General features: G+C 41.7%; 1 protein-coding gene across 2 annotated transcripts in view; it reads right to left on the bottom strand.

The window, feature by feature from the left end:
- The window catches only part of HLCS (holocarboxylase synthetase), a 160,564-nt gene that overhangs the window by 63,876 nt on the left and 74,592 nt on the right, over positions 1-22,096 (bottom strand). For both annotated transcript variants that reach the window (XM_077293885.1, XM_077293886.1), the window contains one exon: positions 14,335-14,606. In XM_077293885.1, the coding sequence (XP_077150000.1) occupies positions 14,335-14,606 (272 nt within the window). The remainder of the gene's footprint in view (positions 1-14,334; positions 14,607-22,096) is intronic.

Here is a 22,096-nt window from a genome sequence, read left to right as displayed (position 1 = left end):
ATCTGGAGTTTTTGGTGACCATCGGAACTGGATTTTAGTCTGAATCAAGGAAGTCATGAAACTGAAAAACGTTAGAAATGATGATGACAAGAGACCATTAGAGCGTCAGTGCTGGATCAGAGAGGAGGGAGGAGGTGAGCTGTGACATCACCTATTGTGAATGGTGGATCCTGTGTTATCTACTGTATATAGAGGTGTTATCAGTCATTGAACAGGAGGAGGAGGTGAGCTGTGACATCACCTATTGTGGATGGTGGATACTGTGTTATCTACTGTATATAGAGGTGTTATCAGTCATTGTACAGGAGGAGGAGGTGAGCTGTGACATCTATTGTGAATGGTGGATCCTTTGTTATCTACTGTATATAGAGGTGTTATCAGTCATTGTACAGGAGGAGGAGGTGAGCTGTGACATCTATTGTGAATGGTGGATCCTGTGTTATCTACTGTATATAGAGATATATCAGTCATTGTACAGGAGGAGGAGGTGAGCTGTAACCACCCATTGTGAATGGTGGATCAAAAAGTGAAAAAAACCAATTAACATTAAAACCTGGTTTAGACAATGGTTAATTTACTGAAGATCCCAGTGCACACATCCCAACCGTGAGCATTACAAGACCTCTCACCAGTCACCTGTTGAAAGAGTTATCAAGCAATCTGTAGTCGGCCCTCTCTCATCAGGGGTTGTATCGAAAAGAGAGTGAAAAATTGAGCAGACTCTATGTGGAAACCCCGTGTAAAGTTGTGAGCCCCACTATTCTGAGTTATCACAATCAATACAGCCACTTTTCGGGAACGGTTGTGGGGCTTTTCTGTCCCTTTTTCCCCGAACAGATGCACAGCGCAGGACACAGGGATTCTGCACATTCCTCTCGCATTGATCCTTGCGAACCCGATCCGGTGGGCGCTCAATCACAGGCATTCACAATGACATCAGCTACCACACAGGACTTCTAACACACCGAGCAGGTGGCCACCAGCAGCCCACCTCACATCTGGAATTGTCATCTGCAATAGGCTTCAGGAAGATTGTCATTTTTTTTTTTTTTTTTAATCTGTAACGTGAGTTTTTCCTTGAGAAAAGTCAAAACCAAAAAACATAAAAAAAGGTCATAAAATAATGAAAATAACATGCAAAAATAAAATAAAAAAATTATAAAAAATACCTCTTTAGTTTTGCATCATTTCATTAAACTATTTTACCAATAAAAAAATAACCAATTTGATTCCAGAACACAAAACATTCAACCAAAGTACCGGCCCATTATGCTGTTTCTTGTGTCACCACATTCAAAACGTCATAACATTTTTCTTTGTACACTGATTTTGCAGTATAAAGGGGTTTTTTGTATTATATTTTTCTAAGGAATCATTTATATAACAAATTGATAAAAAAAAAAAAGGATTTATTTTATTTTTTAGGGGGAAAAGTAGAAAAAAAAAACCACAGTCTTATCACATTCTATAAAGTTAAATACAAACCCAAAAATTCATGTTAGCCTAAAATGCGCCTTTAATAAAAACTTAATTTGCTTTAATATTTTTTTTTTTTTTTTTTTAGACTTTGTTCATTAAACATTTGGGGTCCATTCATTTTATTTATTGACTTATTTTGAGGCAATTTAAAAAAAAAAAAAAAAAAAAAAAAAAAAAAAAAAAAAAATTTTAAACAATTTTGTCCTATTAAATTTTGAATATTTATTTTTCTTTGGTTTGAAAACTTTTTATTTATTTTCCCTTCACTTTAAAATCTATGCAGCTATTATACTTTATTTTTTCCCCATTAGGGACCTACTAGCTGTCTTCAATATTGGGCAGCGGACTAGGGGCCAGCACACCTCTTGGAGGCACGGACTCACGTCCTATGCCCGCCCATCAACCACTGGATATACCATTATGACCCACTGTGGTCAGAACACAAAAAAATTGGATGGAAAAATAAACTGAAATGTGAGAAAAGAAAAGTTGAAAGTATGAATGGGGCTGAGCTGTAATACCACGCCCAAACTAATGGGCAAGGGGGGCGCTGTTTAATTCCATACCCCCACTAAAATGGGTATTCTAGTTGTTGCAAATATATCTTAATTATTGTATAATGAAAAGTTTAATTTATACTCAAAATATACTTTCTTCATCAATTCCTAATCATTTTCAAGATCTTTGCTTGCTGTCATTTAACAGAAATGTTAATCATTTACTCTCGCTGGACAAAAACCTTTCCTGGTGACAAAAACAGGCTTCTAGACCCCTTTTCAAAATAGGATAGGGGTCTAGACCCGGGAAGGATGAGAAAGATATTTAAAGGGAATATGTCAGCAAATTTTTGCTATTTAATCTGAGAGCGGCATACTATAGAGCAAGAGAGCCTGATTCCAGCGATGTGTCACTTATTAGGCTGTGTGTTGTAGTTTCAATACAATCAATGTTTTATTAATAGGCGATTTTCACTGCCGGACTAGGTCGCACGTTCACACCAGTCCACCTTATCTGTGCAGCCATGCCCCCAATGTGCATATGAAGCAGCCAATCAGGCATGTGGGCGGGGTTATATACAGCCTAGTATTATGACCACTAGTACATCTACAACAGATAAAACAGGGTTTCTATCAAAACTACAGCAAGGAACCCAGTATGTGAGACATCACTGGAATCGGGCTGTCTTGCCCTATATTATGCTTCTCTCATAGCTAAAACCTGCTGGCAGATTTCCTTAAAAAAAAAGTAAACATTCAGACGGGGGACAGTGGTTTTCTGAGACAGGAAACCCCCTTTAAGCCTCCCCTTCTAAGTGCAATTGTTCTCTGTGATCACCCATTTGTAAGTGTGAGGATGTTGCCGACAGAAGGATTTTTTTATCCTTTTTATTAATTATAAGGAACACAGAGTTGTTAGAGACAATTAGGTGATTGTGCCAACAGCCAGTGATTATTATAATAAAATTATGCTTCAGAAAACCCATAAGTATCATACACAAAACTCTTAATTGTGAACATCTGTGACGGCTTCTAGCTCCTCCCTCCTCAAGTTTCCATAGAACTTTATGAGCACTAACTGTCATCTCCTATCTCAGTAATGGGAACATCCGTATTCACTGATTTTACTCATGAAATAGAAATATTGAGAGTGAAATATCAGTTCAGGAGGAGCAGAAAGAAGATGTAATAAAGTTGCATATTTTAATTTGTGCTATTGAATTATGTAAAAAAAAAAAAAAAGAGTAAGGTAAAAAAAAACATTATTTGGCACCCCAGATATTTGTCTACTATTCCAGGGATCCTAGAGATCCCTCTTTTTTTCTGGGAGTCCTTAGTACATTACATGGGAAAGAACAAATATATTAAAAACATACTAACAAATTTTTACTTAAATTATTATTTTCAATATTCCTTTATTTCTAAATTAAAAATTACCCTTGAAGTATCATTTAAGTATGACAAAAATATATATAAAAAAAAAAAACATAACAGAGCTAACTAAATTTCTAGGATATGATCCATAGATACAAGATCCCTGTGGCCTAACAGAGGGGAAACAAAACTGTTACCCATAGCAACCACTCAACATTCTAAAATAAGTTGTTTTGAAAACAAAAGCAGAGTTCTAACTGGTTGCCGAGAGCAACAAGGCACGGCGACAATTTTCATGAGGCCCTGCGATTCCTTTTTTTTTTTTTTTAAACATGGGGTTAAAAAAAATTTGAGAAATACGTCTTTCCAAAAATCCCACAGACTCGAAATCAGCGCGAGGGGAAATGAAATGTTCCCTTTACAATTAAAAGGACACTTGAGCCTCAAGGATATGAGGTGTTATGACTGAAAACTTCACGTGAATACAAAATAAGATTGTTAAAATATTTGCACTCCCGGTATAATTGGAAGAAAATTAGGCCGCAGGGACCGCGAGCAACAAGAGGGGGGGAAAGGTTCTGATATTTTTAACGCGTTTATGGGGGGTCAGTGTCAGCTAATTCGGAGCAGGGAGCTGGATTTTTCGAGACAATCATTTGATTATCTGAAAACAAAATTAACCCGTGGCCTTTGACTTCCAGCGGATTAAAAGTCAAACACAAATTAACCCGTTTCAAATGAAATAAGTAACTCAGCGCCAAGACCCTGACTACCTAAATCAGACGTTTTACTACTTTCCCAGTTCTGCTTCTTTTCTTTTTTTTGAGAAAAATCTTATTTTAGTTTATTTTCGAGTGGTGATCTTAATAGGGGCTTAATGGACACTTTTTGCTCCTCTTTTATTCCCTGTGTTCCCCTTACGGTAATTCAATTTTTTTTTTTTTTCAAATCCTCCATATGGTACCAGAGATATGGGCCTTTTAATTTAGCACTTAATTTTATCATCTTTGCCAAAAGGGCGTGGCTCATAAGATTTTCTGTGGGGGTGTTTGAAATTTTTTTTAAAGAAATTGAATAATCAAGGGGTACAGAAAGATTAAAAAAAAAACTGGAAAAGTCAGGGGAGCGACAGGTATAAAATAAGAGGAAGAAATGCCCAGTTTAGACCTAGTGATGGGTCCTCTTTAAATTAAGAAAATTTTGATAAGTTGGCAACAGCCATGTGGCTGCCATTTTTGATTCCTTCAAGTCTTTTTCTTTTTAGTTTAGTTATTTGATGACTAATTTCAACTAAAAAATTTGTCTTGTTACCAAAAAGATTACAAGTCCCGGTGGTTTGTCACACAGCTTTTTTTTTTTAGGAGTACTGGTTAAGAAATCTAAAAAAATCATCAACGAGGAAGGATGTGTAGGAAGTAGAGTCATAAGTGCATCACATCACCACATAACCACGGCACGGTGGCCTACTTAGAGGCGCCGAGGAGGTTGTAGTTCTTAGGAAGTCCGCAGTGCTATATGGCCCCACAGGGGTTGTCAACCAAATTTTCTTTGTCCCGACACATTTGTATCACCCCTACAATACTGGATATGTAGGTAGATTTGTTACCGAAGACTCTGGAAACGATGACCCCTATTGGACCAGTAATATATGAACCAAAAATAGCTGAACTGAATTTTTAACACTTGAGGTCTTGTCTTTTATTGGGGATTTGTTTTGCAGTTTCTAGAAAGTTTGTTCTGAGTACTCGGACGTTTGGGCTTATGGCTCAATATGGCGCACGGCCACTAAGTACCAGTTTTAAGCTCTCCATATATGTCTTTTTTTTTTACCCTAACTAAGTGTATCATGGCAATAGCAATTGGAAACAGGCGCAGGACCAGCTGAGAGAGTCTGCCTCATTAGCAAAGTCTTCCCCGCCAGCCGAGAGAGCGTGCCCTGCCACCCGAGAGAGCGTGCCCTGCCAGCCAAGAGAGCCTGCCCCGCCAGCCAAGAGAGCCTGCCCCGCCAGCCAAGAGAGCCTGCCCCGTCAGCCAAGAGAGCCTGCCCCGTCAGCCAAGAGAGCCTGCCCCGCCAGCCAAGAGAGCCTGCCCCGCCAGCCAAGAAAGCCTGCCCCGCCAGCCAAGAGAGCCTGCCCCGCCAGCCAAGAGAGCCTGCCCCGCCAGCCAAGAGAGCCTGCCCCGCCAGCCAAGAGAGCCTGCCCCGCCAGCCAAGAGAGCCTGCCCCGCCAGCCAAGAGAGCCTGCCCCGCCAGCCAAGAGAGCCTGCCCCGCCAGCCGAGTGTGCCCCGCCAGCTGAGAGAACCTACCCTACCAGCCAATTTCAGCATGACCAGTCATCTATCTAATGTGTCCCCTGACTCTCCTAGATGACCTTCTAAGGCCTCCTGACTCTCCTAGATGATGTCAGGAGAGAGAAGGATCAGACTGAGTTACAATGCCCAATCTCTTTGTTCTCATAAGTGGAGATACGAATCGATTCTCAGGATTTGGTGCAATGGCCACATCTGTGGACAGGAGCCATGTGATTCGACTCCTTCCTCCCAGCACCAGCTGCTCTTCTTTTGATTAGTCAACCTGGAGTGATGTCATAATTGAGGCGTGACGCGCATATGACATCACGTCAGGCCAGCTAGCCAAAACAACAGCCGTGGATGTCGGGAGGAAGTTCTCATGGCTCCCGTCCAGCGGCCACAGAACACTGACACAGCAGATAGACTGGGTCCTGCGAATCTATTTGCATCAACTCTCCTCGCAGGGGATGAGCCACCACCAGAGAGGCATGAAGGGGCTTCATCCACTCTTCCTACATAAACGCTTGACCAAAGCGAGCAATCATGTATATGTTCTTATAGGCACACAAACGGAGAGGCTTTGCTGTCGGTACGGCCGTTAAGGGGTGTATTCGGAGGGCATTATTTATGCAGTCAGCCCCCAGGCACTAAGTGTTAGGTCCTGCCAGTTGTACTTGTACCAGTGTTCTCACTTTTCACGATTTTTTCAAAGCCCAGAAATGAAGGAAAAGCATTCATCCAGCAATTCCACACACCGGATTATGAATACATTACAAGACGCAAAAAACAGGCCACGGTGCGTCCACACCTGCAGCCCCTGGTGACAAAACATAGGTGTGTCTGCATATTAAGGGACAACCCGTCCCCAATGTGATATTTCCTAAATTACATTTTTTATTAAAAAAAAAAAAATTTCAGAATTTTCTTTTTCTTTATAGTTTACAATATTTTTTATTTTATGACAAATCGTTTATTAAAAAAAAAACATAAATTCCCCATTATTCTGCACAGTCTACCAATTTTATGGACTTTTTAATTCTGCACTATTTTAGAGATTTTTTTAAAGTTCCTTTCAGAATAATAACTACCAGGATCAGACTGTAGACTCAAAGGATTTTCATGGCCCGATTTCAGGACCTAATATGCTGACACATTTGGGGTAAAGTCGATTGTGACAGTTTGGGAATTTTAGCCTTAGAAGTTAGATTTACATCTGTAGAAAAATAAATATTTTTTTGTTCATTTTTTTTTGTAGTTTTAATTTTTACAAACAGAAGGCACGCACTTCCTCCTATGACAGTTTAGCGGGGGGGTGCTTTATGGCAGCTGAAATAAACAGGAGTCCGTCAATAATTAGAGAAAATTACAGTCACTACGAGGGGGTGAGGTGCAGTTTCTCACCCATAGATCAGGGGTAACTGGGATACTGCACACAAAACTTTGCTGTGCATGCAGTGTTACTATCCTGCCTTATTCAGAAAAGCGGTCATTGAATCCCTCGCCTTTTATGTCCAAGTGATAACCCTGCTCATGCTGTTCCAGTCTGTGCAATAAATCTGAGAAAAGAGCTGCAAGATTAAATCTCATGCCTTTTTATGGTAATGTTATGACTCTGCTAATCTGGCCTAAGCTGTGCAACAAAGCTGACAAGTGAGCAGCAGTGAAGGTGAAGCTGCACATAAACACACAGTACAAAATAGATTTATAAAAAAAGAGTTAAAAAAAAGTCATTTTATGATACAATCAGACATAAAAAAAATATAGTCTTTGCATTTATCAATGTATGTAGCAGAACAAAGCCCTTTTTGAACATTATAATACAAATCACACAATGGCCACGGCATCACGGGGATTGTTTGTATCTCCTTGGTTGTTCCTATGGCTATATTATTAACTTAAAGATGACGTGTCTCTTGCTGAAAAAATGTAGTTAGATACCTTGGAAAACTCCCCGAGTTCCCCTGATTCTGCCGCTCTTTTTCTTTTTGAGCTGTGTTGCTCCATTGCAGAGATATTCACATTTGTTTCTTCTGGGCCGCAGTATGTGAAATCTTTGCTTGGGCGTCTCTTCAGAGTCTGTTTTGTGGGCGTGCGCTTTCACCCCTCACTTCCAATCACTGCTCGGCAGCATCTGAAATTGAGACAATGCTAGATCAGCTGCTGAACTATGATTGGTAGCTTTGGGAAGGAGGGAGTAACTGTACACGCCCCGAAGGAAGACTGAAGAAACTCCCAGTTACATTACAAGCAGAGATTTCACATGCGGTTCTCCAAAAGCAACAAATGTGAATATCTCTGCCTTCTAGATTATTAGCCGATAAGTGAATTTACAAGAATGTCCATTTTTTGCATCTGTTATAGAACCTTTGGCCACACTTTTGGTAGGAAGTGGAACTCTATAATATTATGTGGTTGACTTGCTGTCTGTAGATGCTTTTGATATTTCGGGAATCTAATATGCAATATGTGGCATACAGAGTCAACAAATGAGGGGCAGAAAGGGAGAGAATTCCGCACCTTCACTGGAGCTTATAACTATTGCATAGGTACGGGAATTCGTGTGCAAAAGAGGGATGTGGAAAGCTGTCATTCAAGAGACAGTTCCTGAGCAAGCTGGACTCCTCCTGAGCAAGCTGGACTCCTCCTGAGCAAGCTGGACTCCTCCTGAGCAAGCTGGACTCCTCCTGAGCAAGCTGGACTCCTCCTGAGCAAGCTGGACTCCTCCTGAGCAAGCTGGACTCCTCCTGAGCAAGCTGGACTCCTCCTGAGCAAGCTGGACTCCTCCTGAGCAAGCTGGACTCCTCCTGAATAAGCTGGACTCTTCTCTTTTTGAAAAAAGGGGATTAGAAGTACTTGGTTTTTTTCAGATTCAGGTGGACAGTATACTTAAAGAGGATCTATCATCAGGTCTAAACTGGCCAGTTTTTGCATTTATTTTATTCCATTTGTTTCCGATTATTATTATTATTTTTTTTTAAATCCTCCATACAGTTCCAGAGGTATGGCCCTTTATATTTAGTGCTAATTTTTATGGTCTTTACAAACAGGAGTGTGTCTCACAGGATCCTCAGGGGAGTGTCTTTAGGCTGCTCTGCATAATTACTCTTAGCCACGCCCTTTGGAAAACATTTTAAAAACATAACTAAATAAAAAGGTCCATATCTCTAGAACCGTATGGTGGATTAAAACAAACAAATAACAAAATACTCAAGGGAGAGGCAGGAATTTAAAAAAATAAAATAGAAAGTGAAAGTGGCGCTAATTTGAGGTGCAGGGTATGCGTTACCTGCAGCGAAATATAGACAATCACCACAAAAAATTGTCAAAAATAGGTAAAGAGAACTAGTTATATATATATTTTCGCGCTGGTATACCCTATAATCTCAGATGAGTGTGTAGTCCAAACAATTAGCTCAATAGTGCACTAGATTAAAATCGTATGCCTTCTGTGTGAAGGAAAAACGCTACAACCTGCAGCTTAATCACACAACCTGGATGAAGAGTCATTACCTTAGAAGTAGAGCTGCATCATTTGTCCATTACTGTGATTCATCAGGATTCCTGGATGGTGTAAGCGAAGTCTTTGCCAGAGTACTGTATCGGAGAGCTGCCCCGGCCGGTGGCAGCTACTCCGTGCACCGAACTTCAGCCAGGGGCGGGAACACTCCGTTTAGGGCCGGCAGCCCTGAGAAAGAAAACAGTTGTTTTCGAAACGCATAGGCTGTGTTGGTCCTTACCGCGATCCGTACCGAACGCTGCAGTCACGTGGGGCGGTCACCTGATTCACTGCGTCACGTAGGTCCTAGACGCGCCGCTCACACTATTCGCACTGTGCGGCGCTGCCGGCCCTAAACGGAGTGTTCCCGCCCCTGGCTGAAGTTCGGTGCATGGAGTAGCTGCCACCGGCCGGGGCAGCTCTCCGATACAGTACTCTGGCAAAGACTTCGCTTACACCATCCAGGAATCCTGATGAATCACAGTAATGGACAAATGATGCAGCTCTACTTCTAAGGTAATGACTCTTCATCCAGGTCGTGTGATTAAGCTGCAGGTTGTAGCGTTTTTCCTTTACACAGAAGGCATACGATTTTAATCTAGTGCACTATTGAGCTAATTGTTTGGACTACACACTCATCTGAGGTTATAGGGTATACCAGTGCGAAAATATATATATAACTAGGAATTTAAAAAAGCTGTCCACTCCTTTCATTTTTTGGGGTCCAATGGTAACAGATTCTCTTAAATAATTTTCTTGTTGGAGGTAATAAAATATATATATTTTTTTTCTATTTTTTAACACACATATGTATATATCTTATATATTTTTTTCCAAACAAATTAGTAAAAAAAAAAATAACTGTCCACTCGGTATAATGAATCGCTAAGCGGTCCAGCCATTAAGGGCCACATTCCTCCACTATTGAGGCTTTCATCTCCTCGTGCTCCATAAATGTTAGGATGGAGACAATGACAAAGTGCGGCTTTCAGACACATGAAGCAATTAGGAACGTGTCATGTTCGAATTAGTCATCGGTTTAGTGACCGCTCGTAATGATGTGTCAAATTGTAAAGCCCCGCCAAAGACAGAAGAGGTAGTTTTCTGGTACTTTGCCGACACTTACAGTTGCACTCTCGAGAACGAAGCCAACAAAAATCTAATCTACCACCTACCTACACATAATTCTATACAATATATACAGAAGTACAAAAAAAACAGCAAAAAGAGGGAAAAAAAAACGGGATGGAATTAATTTAATGGCTGAATGAGCTCACAGTAGAGAAACAGCCGGAGTCTAGTAAGAGTCGGTGTGTATATGTTTCCACCCCGACTGGTAAGATGCCAGTCAAGGCTCCGAGTCAAACAACAGGTGGAAGCGATTAGGCCTGTCATAGAAAGTTTGAAAAATGGATTCTAGGCCCGGACTGACTAAATTGAATTTGACAGTGTTGTCCTAAAGATTCAGAGCTAGGGAGGAAAAAAAATCTAGAGTTTAATTTGGAATCCCTTGATTATTCATTAGATCTCCAGATGGTCTTTGTTGATGTTTTACATATTAATATATATATGTTGTATTATTGTTGGCAGGATTTGACTTGTTCTGCGGTCAGGATCTGCATAGGCTTCTAAGTGTCCTCATTAGCGCTGCGGAAAGAATACACGGAGGGGAAGAAAGGCAGAAATGTTATGATCTCAAAGTGGCCTGGCTCTACCTATGATGACTATATTGTGGGGGCACTCACTCTCGATATTAAAAAAAAAAAGATTATATTTGCTTTACAAATTGAGAGCTGATTGGTAAGTATAATGTACGGATGGGCCGGGAAGTGTTTAAAAAAAAAACTACTTGTTCCGCTGGCAACCGTAGGCACCCGCTTTTCTCCCATCTACTCCTCTTCCTTTGCCCGCGAGGTCTCGATGCATGTTTTAAAGCCATGACGTGCGTACCTCTTCTTGGCCCAAATAGCTGAGCTATTTGTCATCATCATCCATGGTTGGGTCACCAAAGAGAGAACTGCTGTTCTTAGTTGGGATACTTTAGGTGGTTCAACAAAAGACTTCTTCTCCAGGCCACACAGACTTGTTCTAAGATACCTCCTCATTAGTGATGAGCGAGTGTACTCGTACCTCGGGTTTTCCAGAGCACGCTCAGGTGGTCTCCGAGTATTTCTGAGTGCTCAGAGATTTAGTTTTCCTTGCCGCAGCTGAATGATTTACAGCTGCTAGACAGCTTGAATACATGTGAGGATTCCCTAGCAACCAGACAACCCCCACATGTACTCAGGCTGGCTAGTAGCCGTAAATCATACAGCTGCGTCAACAAAAACTAAATCTCTGAGCAGTCACAAATACTCAGAGACCACCCGAGCGAGCTCTGGAAAACCCAAATAACGAGTACACTCGCTCATCATTACTCCTCAGGCAAGAGAAGGTAACAAGAGCTTACACTAGTTATCATGAAAGTTTAGAATAAAAGCAAACACAAAGGAACGAGCAAACAATTATTCATCAGCTGATCTCATGATTGTCGACAGGACGTCTTTCCAGGGAAATAAAGGACTGTATGGAGACTGTATGGGGACAAAATTATTGTATTAATTATTATTCATCAGCTGACAGCGTGATTGTCGACAGGACATCTCTCCTTAAAAATAGAGGAGTGTATGCGGACAAAACTATTGTATTGATTATCATTCATCAGTCGATAGCGTGATTGTCGACAGAGCGTCTCTGGGAAAATAGAGGACTGTATGGAGACTTTATGGGGACAAAACTATTGTATTAATTATCATTCATCAGCCGATAGCGTGATTGTTGACAAGATGTCTGTCCAGAGAAATAGAGGACTGTATGGGGACAGAACTATTGTATTAATTATCATTCATCAGCCGATAGCGTGATTGTCGACAGGACGTCTCTCCGGGAAAATAGAGGACTGTATGGGGACAGAACTATTGTATTGATTATCATTCATCAGCCGATAGCGTGATTGTCAACAGAGCGATTGTCGACAGAGCGTCTCTCCAGGAAAATAGAGGACTGTATGGGGACTGTATGGAGACAAAATTACTGTATTATCATTCATCAGCTGATAGCGTGATCGTTGACAGGATATCACTCCGGTGAAATATTGGACCATATAGGGACAAAATTATTGTATTAATTATAATTTATCAGCTGACAGCGTGATTGTCGACAGGAAGTCTCTCCGGGAAAATAGAGGACTGTATGGGGACAAAACTATTGTATTGATTATCATTCATCAGCCGATAGTGTGATTGTCGACAGAGTGTCTCTCCGGGAAAACAGAGAATTGTATGGGGACTGAAATATTGTATTTATGATTGTTTTTTCCTGTACCTTTATACAAGAGCAGATCCTCTTGTTATATCGTCGACCAGTGCTAGTTAATGGGCAGAAATGTGCCAAAGTAAAAGCTGCCCCATACACTTCCAATAGCTACTGAGCAACAGCTATCCCTTCGAACAGGCACGTTCGGTTTGGCATATACCAGACATGTTTTTACTCTCACACAGGACTGGATAATGTACACAGCGAAGTCTGCTCTAAGCAAGAAGGTCTTTTTCCAATATTAGTGCCCCCTATAGTCAGGAATACAGTAGGAGAAATCTCATCCAGACGGGGAATTACTATAAAATAAGTCATAAATAAAATGTGTAAATCAGAAAGTTAACGTTTCCCCATCATCGCCCCTCCTATATTCCAAACAGTATCCAAAAAAAAATTTCTCAATCGTATTCAAGTCGACAAAAATATGAGAAAGAGAGAACTTGTCAAGCCGAATCTCATCCCTGCATTTATAAAGCCAGCTGAGATACGCCGCTCTAACTAATCCATTATCCCATGAACCCCAGAAGCCTGCATGAAAATCGGTCAATAATTTTGGTGATAGAAGACGCTTTGCCCTGAAAACATCTTTACTAATGTGTGTTAAGTTCTGCCGCATACACCGCGATAACAAAGACAAACACCAGGATCTGTCCATACGTCACGCGTTAAAGCAGCGACTAGAAGAGAAGAGTGCCCATCACAAAACCAAAATTTTTAGTATGAAGACCTAAAGCAGAAGATCTCGGCTGTGAGTTGCCTGGTTGACCATGAAGTATGGAGGACACAAGGAGAATCAGTAGACCTCCATCAGAGGCCGATCACTCGGTGAAAGTGTGGCCTAAAAGTCAAGAAACCCGAAACATTTGATGGATGTAATAGCCTTTCGTTTAACATCCTAAGTCACATGACAAATCTTGTTCAAGGGTTGGACATATTGCTATAAAGCAGTTTGGTGGCCAATAAACAGGATCAGGAAATATAAAGGGAACATTGAGATAACCGTGAAGAGTCCCCCATGAGGACACCCTGTCTCTTAGCTGCAGCCAAGCGTGATTTTCCAACCAATAACACTAGACATTTGCAGAACCCTGGTCTAGTGGCCATGTTGGAAGACCATGGCCACTGGACAAGAGCTTGAGAGCGTCCTCCTACCTGTCAGCCGGTATCCCTAGTGCCACTACTGACTAGTAGGCCCAAGCAACCGGGCTAACTAATCAGAAGAAGAGTTGGGAATACCGGCAAGCACAAGTTTAGTAGGGTTCCAATTTGGCAGACATAGACTACCGATGTGACCGCCGGGACCATGGTCCTACGAATCTTTAGCTTAACTCAACTAAATAACACCTAAAAATGGGATCACATGTGTGAGACTCCAAGTTATCAGTTTCACCCAAGTAGGTCTACAACCAGAAAAACAAGGTGGACCAAACAAGTAAGTATTTTCAAGATGACCCCTGTCATCCCGTTGCAGTTTGTTTAAAAAGAAATAAATCTTTTTTTTAATCACCTTTTTTCCACTGGAGTCTGTTGTGGTCTAGAGCGCCGACGGCACTGCAGCCAATCAATGAGCTCAGCGGCTCGGAGCAACTCACGCTGTCAACTTGAACTCTGCGACATGACATCAGCGCTGCAGACAATAACAGATACCAGGAGCAGCGGTGGAGAATTAGACCTGGACCCAGGAAAGGTGAGAAAAGCAGAGTTTGTTTTTTTTCTAAACAAGTTGCAGCCAAGGGACAAGAGATATCTGAAAAAGTAAAACCCCTTTATGTACTCAAGGGTGGGATTTATAGATTTGGTTGATCACCGTAGAAGAAAGAATGGAACCTTCAGGCTGAACTTACCCATCAAGAAGGTTGAAGGTGGAGGTGGTGACTTCTGAGAACAGTATGGCTTTACCAAGCTTTTCGGTTTGGAGGTTCTCCCGATATCTGTCCAGGTTGAAGTCCTCAGATTCGAAGGTTTCTTCTCCGGTGATGAGAGGAGCTAGAGATGGAGTGACGTCCACGTCGTGCTCCGGGGACTCGCAGATTTTCAGAGACATCTTGCTAGATTTTATCAATCCATTTTTGTTCCTCCTTGATTTAATCCATTGGAGAACATCAGGGTAATCGTCCTACACGAGAGACACAACATATCTACGGTAATTACAGAGGAAGGAGCTCATTGCTCGGTGCGAAGGGAACACAAGACGACTTACTGAATTATGATTTTAAAACGCCAAGTTCTATAACAGTTTACGTTTTAATTTATAACCACTTATTAGGATATCTGCTGTCAGTGAACGACAACGCTCTTGGTTCCATAACTAGTCCTGCTGTCAGCGGAGAAGTGGATGCAATGGTGTCCGGTATAGACAATGCTCTGTGAGCTAAACATCCCGGATTCCAGACTGATACATTGTGACAAGTTACTGACTAGAGCAGCTGCTGATGTGTTGAGCTCACAGAGCATTGTCTGCTCTAACTAGTCGAGCTGCTGATGATTTGTTGAGCTCACAGTGCATTGCCTGCACCGATTAGTGCAGCTGCTGATGTGTTGAACTCATAGAACATTGTCAGCACCAATAATATAATTTGTTAATAATGTCAGATAGTGGTCATCCTCCTCGGGTCTAGCACCGACTCCCTTGCGCTGAGTTTTTGGCTGCAGCGGTGACATCATGACTACACAGCACATCACCACTGCAGCCAATCATGACCTCAGCTCCTCATGCTATCTACATCGGAAGAGCCACTGAGCTCAGTGACTGGCTGCAGAGGTGATCTGTGCTGTAGTATGCAGCTATTATACAGAGACAAGAGCACCACGGAGAGACGAGGACCAGGGAAGGGCGAGTTCTATACGATTTTGTCCATATTTACACTCAGTGTTTAGAAAACACCCCCCCCCCATAAAACCATATTTCCCAGCCAATCACTAGCTGAGATCAGTCAGCAGCCAGTGATTGGCTGATCAAGCATTTCCCGTGTCCAAATATGGTACCAAGACTCATCGGAACCGGAACATCGGAAGAATCAGCGGAGGCGAGAATTGCTTTTATGTTTATTTTAACGTCACTTTAAGCTTAAAAAAAATAAATAAAAATAACAGATCAACCAGACCATCCATAAATGGGTTAATTGGCTCGGCCAATTAAAGAGGAGAAAAGAACAGATTTGCTTTTCAGGGGTCTGGGATAGGGGGAGGACAGCCCCTAGTCTTGTTTTTGATGATAATGTCTCCGTTTTTTTATGACTTTTCCTGATATTATGGTACGAATATTACATTACAGAAATATCTGCTTCTCTACTAAAAAAAAACCAACATGATGGATGAGTGTTATAGTGAAGTCCAAGCCCCCGGAAAAGAGGATGGTGCGGAATGATGTAACACCAATTAACACGAGGCAGTTCTCCGTGCCGAAAACCGGAGTGCAACTAAAAAGCATGACCAGTGCATGGCCGGACCTGGGAGCTCCATGCGGTTAGCCCCTTCACGGATAGTAAGGCCGGCCACCACCTTGGCAGAGGACCATGTGTCTGTATCACATCAGCTCCTGTCAGGTTCCCATTCACGGGCGGTTTATGGGAATCCCCTGCTGTAACCTGTAATCACATTCTGGATGTGAGGTTACATCGATTCCAAAAATGAACAAAAATGGAAGATTGAGAACGTTTGTGCATTTTGTGGGCCTGTGTCCTTCAGAAGAACCCTTGTCACATGTGCCTGGTCTGACCAGGAATTGATGGAGGTTTAGGCAAATGTGGCGCACACTTCGATCTAAATGGTCAGCCATGGGGAAGACATGCAAACAACATAATCAACCGATACTAGGGACACATTATTATTTATTTATATAGCCCCATTGATATCACGTAAGACCATCAAGAGCGGTCACCAACTCACATATGACAAGTCCACCTCGGCACAACTCCTGGAACCTTTGTACACGAAGATGCCCAAATTAGAGATCCAGGTGCCATTCTTTTTAAAAGAAATCAACACACTGGCCTCACTTTAGTTTTCCTCTTCACTCTCTACGATACCACATCCCCAGGTGTGCTTGACAACTATTTGTGACTCCATAGCTGATCTGACTACCTTCTATATATTAGCCTCTAAGGTACCATATGCTCGGCCTGGGCTACCCCTGGTAGCACGCCAGAATCATCTTGAGGCTGGTTTCACGTCAGTTTTTCTTTGGTCTAAGGGGTAGCATTTCTCCTTGTGAAGAGTAACATGCCAGTGTAAGGAGACTTATAGGCAATGAAATGAAGATCATTGCAGAGCCTATAAGTCTCCTTGCACTGTCATGTTAATCTATTCAAGGAGAAACGTTACCCCTTAAGCCCCAGTCAGAGACCTATCATACAGAAAAATCAGATCCTATGCTTTGCACTGTGGAGGGGCAAGACCCTCGAAACACGTCTGAAAATTGAGATTCCAGTTTGGCTTGTATTCTAAGTCACGTGGAAAAGCTCATTAAAGGGTTAGTATTGACGTTTTGGATGGATAATTCCAATAGGTGACACTCGAGTTCAAGTCCTCTAACTCTCTGAAAAGAAAATTTGCATTGTTTTTTTTTCTTTCTCATGCATGAAAAACTGTCCATGTGTTTTTTTGTTCCGTATGCTGGACCCATCTTTGGTTTGTGTGTAATTTTTTATAATTCTTCTAGCGTCCAATTTTCTTGTTTGAAATTTTTTTTTCTAGGTTCTCGTACAATATAATACAGATGACATGGGGGTGCCATTCTTTTATTTTCACCGAGCCATTGACTTGCACTGGTGAATTTGATCAGCAACATGGATGTAAGTGAGACAAGTCTCCAGGTTTATTTTCTGTGTGGAGGGGGTGTGCGAACAGTAGGTTAAAAAAAAAAAAAGCATGAATAAACAAATCTATTGTAGAGAGTCTGTGATCTGTCTGCAAAGATAACACAAGTACCAAAAATCGTATGTGTGAAAGTAGCCTGACACTTGTAGCCGACCTCTGGACTACCTGCCCACACTCAAGTTCTACAAACTATCGCTATATCTATCTATAGGTGCCAATGACAGCCTCCATATTGTCTGAGCACCCCACCTTCCTTCTGTTGCATGCTGTTTTTAATTGGAGGTAGATCCCACCAAGTCCATTAAATTTGTAGGGCTATGCCTCGGAGAGTAAAGTCTATTAGAACACAGTATGACGGGTGCATAAAAATAGACCGAAATCGGAACGGGGTGCACGGACTGGCCGGCGGCGCTCCCTACCCAAGTGTGACAGCATGATAGAAATACATGGGGCTGTCTTGCTCAAGTGGGGAGAGCCGCTGGAGAGTCCACGCACTGTGCTCTGATCTCGGTCCGATTTATACGGCCGTCAGACTGCACATTTAGTGTAGGTTCTCATTAAAAAAAAAATGGGCTGATATAATGACAAACTATATGGCATAGTGGGTAAACGACCAGTGACACGATACGACGGCCGATCGGCAAATTGAAGGTCATTTAAATGCCTTTTTTTTGGTGTGCAATGAGCAATCTATACCGGATCTCTCGGCGCACACAGGCTGCCATAGTTCTAGGCAGTGAGAGTCGGGTTTACACAGGACGATGCATCAGCGAGAACGATCTTTTTATTTTTTGCGCTGCACAAAAGATCATTTCACAAAATGAACAAGCATGTTGCTCGTTCACCAAGTGCTAGCCTGTCTACACAACCAGAAAATCATGAATAAGCGCATTTAACTATGATCGTTCGCGATTATCTTGCAACGTAAATATAACAAGCATCTCATAGATGTTAATCCACCAATCACACAAGACCACACAGTCAGAGTATACAATAAGGGCCGCAGGAGACAACAACAACAAGAAAAATCCCTGTGATTATCTCTGTACTGTGACATCGCTGTGTGTATTATCCCTGTACTGTGACATCACTGTGTGTATTATCCCTGTACTGTGACATCACTATGTGTATTATCCCAGTACTGTGACATCACTGTGTATTATCCCTGTACTGTGACATCAATGTGTGTATTATCCCTGTACTGTGACATCACTGTGTGTATTATCCCAGTACTGTGACATCACTGTGTATTATCCCTGTACTGTGACATCAATGTGTGTATTATCCCTGTACTGTGACATCACTGTGTGTATTATCTCTGCACTGTGACATCACTGTGTGTATTATCCCTGTACTGTGACATCACTGTGTGTATTATCCCTGTACTGTGACATCAATGTGTGTATTATCTCTGTACTGTGACATCAATGTGTGTATTATCTCTGTACTGTGACATCACTGTGTGTATTATCCCTGTACTGTGACATCACTGTGTGTATTATCCCTGTACTGTGACATCACTATGTGTATTATCCCAGTACTGTGACATCACTGTGTATTATCCCTGTACTGTGACATCAATGTGTGTATTATCCCTGTACTGTGACATCACTGTGTGTATTATCCCAGTACTGTGACATCACTGTGTATTATCCCTGTACTGTGACATCAATGTGTGTATTATCCCTGTACTGTGACATCACTGTGTGTATTATCTCTGCACTGTGACATCACTGTGTGTATTATCCCTGTACTGTGACATCACTGTGTGTATTATCCCTGTACTGTGACATCAATGTGTGTATTATCTCTGTACTGTGACATCAATGTGTGTATTATCTCTGTACTGTGACATCACTGTGTGTATTATCCCTGTACTGTGACATCACTGTGTGTATTATCCCTGTACTGTGACATCACTGTGTGTATTATCCCTGTACTGTGACATCAATGTGTGTATTATCTCTGTACTGTGACATCAATGTGTGTATTATCTCTGTATTGTGACATCAATGTGTGTATTATCTCTGTACTGTGACATCACTGTGTGTATTATCCCTGTACTGTGACATCACTGTGTGTATTATCTCTGTACTGTGACATCAATGTGTGTATTATCTCTGTACTGTGACATCAATGTGTGTATTATCTCTGTACTGTGACATCAATGTGTGTATTATCTCTGTACTGTGACATCACTGTGTGTATTATCCCTGTACTGTGACATCACTGTGTGTATTATCTCTGTACTGTGACATCAATGTGTGTATTATCTCTGTACTGTGACATCAATGTGTGTATTATCCCTGTACTGTGACATCACTGTGTGTATTATCCCTGTACTGTGACATCACAGTGTGTATTATCCCTGTACTGTGACATCACTGTGTGTATTATCCCTGTACTGTGACATCACTGTGTATTATCCCTGTACTGTGACATCACTGTCTGTATTATCCCTGTAGTGTGACATCACTGTCTGTATTATCCCTGTACTGTGACATCACTGTGTGTATTATCCCTGTACTGTGACATCACAGTGTGTATTATCCCTGTACTGTGACATCACTGTGTGTATTATCACTGTACTGTGACATCACTGTGTGTATTATCCCTGTACTGTGACATCAATGTGTGTATTATCTCTGTACTGTGACATCACTGTGTGTATTATCCTTGTACTGTGACATCACTGTGTGTATTATCTCTGCACTGACATCACCGTGTATATTATCTCTGTACTGTGACATCACTGTATGTATTATCTCTGTACTGTGACATCACTGTGTATATTATCCCTGTACTGTGACATCACTGTGTGTATTATCCCAGTACTGTGACATCACTGTGTATTATCCCTGTACTGTGACATCAATGTGTGTATTATCTCTGTACTGTGACATCAATGTGTGTATTATCTCTGTACTGTGACATCACTGTGTGTATTATCCCTGTACTGTGACATCACTGTGTGTATTATCCCTGTACTGTGACATCACAGTGTGTATTATCCCTGTACTGTGACATCACTGTGTGTATTATCCCTGTACTGTGACATCACTGTCTGTATTATCCCTGTAGTGTGACATCACTGTCTGTATTATCCCTGTACTGTGACATCAATGTGTGTATTATCTCTGTACTGTGACATCACTGTGTGTATTATCCCAGTACTGTGACATCACTGTTTATTATCCCTGTACTGTGACATCACTGTGTGCATTATCTCTGCACTGCGACATCATTGTGTGTATTATCTCTGCACTGTGACATCACTGTGTGTATTATCTCTGCACTGACATCACTGTGTATTATCTCTATACTGTGACATCACTGTATGTATTATCTCTGTACTGTGACATCACTGTGTATATTATCCCTGTACTGTGACATCACTGTGTGTATTATCCCTGTACTGTGACATCACTGTGTTTTATCCCTGTACTGTGACATCACTGTGTGTATTATCCCTGTACTGTGACATCACTGTGTGTTTTATCCCTGTACTGTGACATCACTGTGTTGATTATCCCTGTACTGTGACATCACTGTGTGTATTATCCATGTACTGTGACATCACTGTGTATATTATCCCTGTACTGTGACATCACTGTGTGTATTATCCCTGTTCTGTGACATCACTGTGTGTATTATCCCTGTTCTGTGACATCACTGTGTGTATTATCCCTGTTGTTGTGAATTCTGTTTTTGGGCTCCCTCTGGTGGTTACTGGTGGTACTGGCTGACTTTTGTCTTGCACCTGTTTCCATCAGGAATCTGGGAGTTTCCTATTTAGTCTGGCTTCTCAGTCATTCTAGTGCCGGCAATCAATGTTACCAGAGCACCTCTGTTGCTTGCTACCTGCTCCAAGTCTGCAATTCAGCTAAGTTGGATCTTTGGCATTTTTTGTGTTTGTTTGTCCAGCATGCATTTATATTTCTCTTGCTGCTGGAAGCTCTAGTGATCTGAAATTACTACTCCGGTGTCATGAGTTGATAACGGAGTTAAAGTAATTTCAGGATAGCTGTTTAGGGTTTTGAGGTGACCGCGAAGTCCTCTTTTGTATTTTCTGCTATCTAGTCAGAGGGCCTCTCTTTGCTGAATCTATATTCATACTGCGTACGTGTTTTCCTCTTACCTAACCGTTATTATATGTGGGGGGCTACTATCACTTTTGGGGTTTCCCTGGAGGCAAGCCAGGTCTGTGTATTCCTCTACTAGGAGTAAGTAGATCTCCGGCTGGTGCGAGGTGTCTAGGGATAATCGTAGGCACACCCCCAGGCTACTATTAGTTGCGTGTTAGGTTCAGCGTCGCGGTCATCTGAGATTCCATCATTCCTAGAGCTAGTCCGTTTTTGCCTGAGTCCCTGCCATTGGGAACCATGACAGTATTGCCGGCCGCAAATGTATTAAAGGTATTGGCTGAAGAAAGAGAGAAAAGAAGTTTCTGACACTTTTTTTTTTTTTTACTCAGAAGTTCTGTCTAGCCATAATTGCAATCTGCTGCTTTTTTCTCTCCTCTTAACCCCTGAATGGCTCAGATCTCAGCTGTTGAGAAATGGATATCCAGAGTTTAGCTACAGGCCTGAGTGCTCTTGCTTCTAAGGTTCAAAATATCCAAGACTATGTTATACATGCTCCTATGTCAGAACCCAAGATTCCTATACCTGAGTTCTTTTCTGGAGATAGATCTCGTTTTTTGAATTTTAAGCACAATTGTAAATTGTATCTTTCTCTGAGATCTCGCTCCGCTGGAGACTCCGCTCAGCAGGTTAAAATTGTGATTTC

The sequence above is a fragment of the Ranitomeya variabilis genome, chromosome 3 (genome assembly GCF_051348905.1).
Source record: "Ranitomeya variabilis isolate aRanVar5 chromosome 3, aRanVar5.hap1, whole genome shotgun sequence".
Lineage (NCBI taxonomy): Eukaryota > Metazoa > Chordata > Amphibia > Anura > Dendrobatidae > Ranitomeya > Ranitomeya variabilis.
This window is presented reverse-complemented; position numbering and strand designations above follow the sequence as displayed.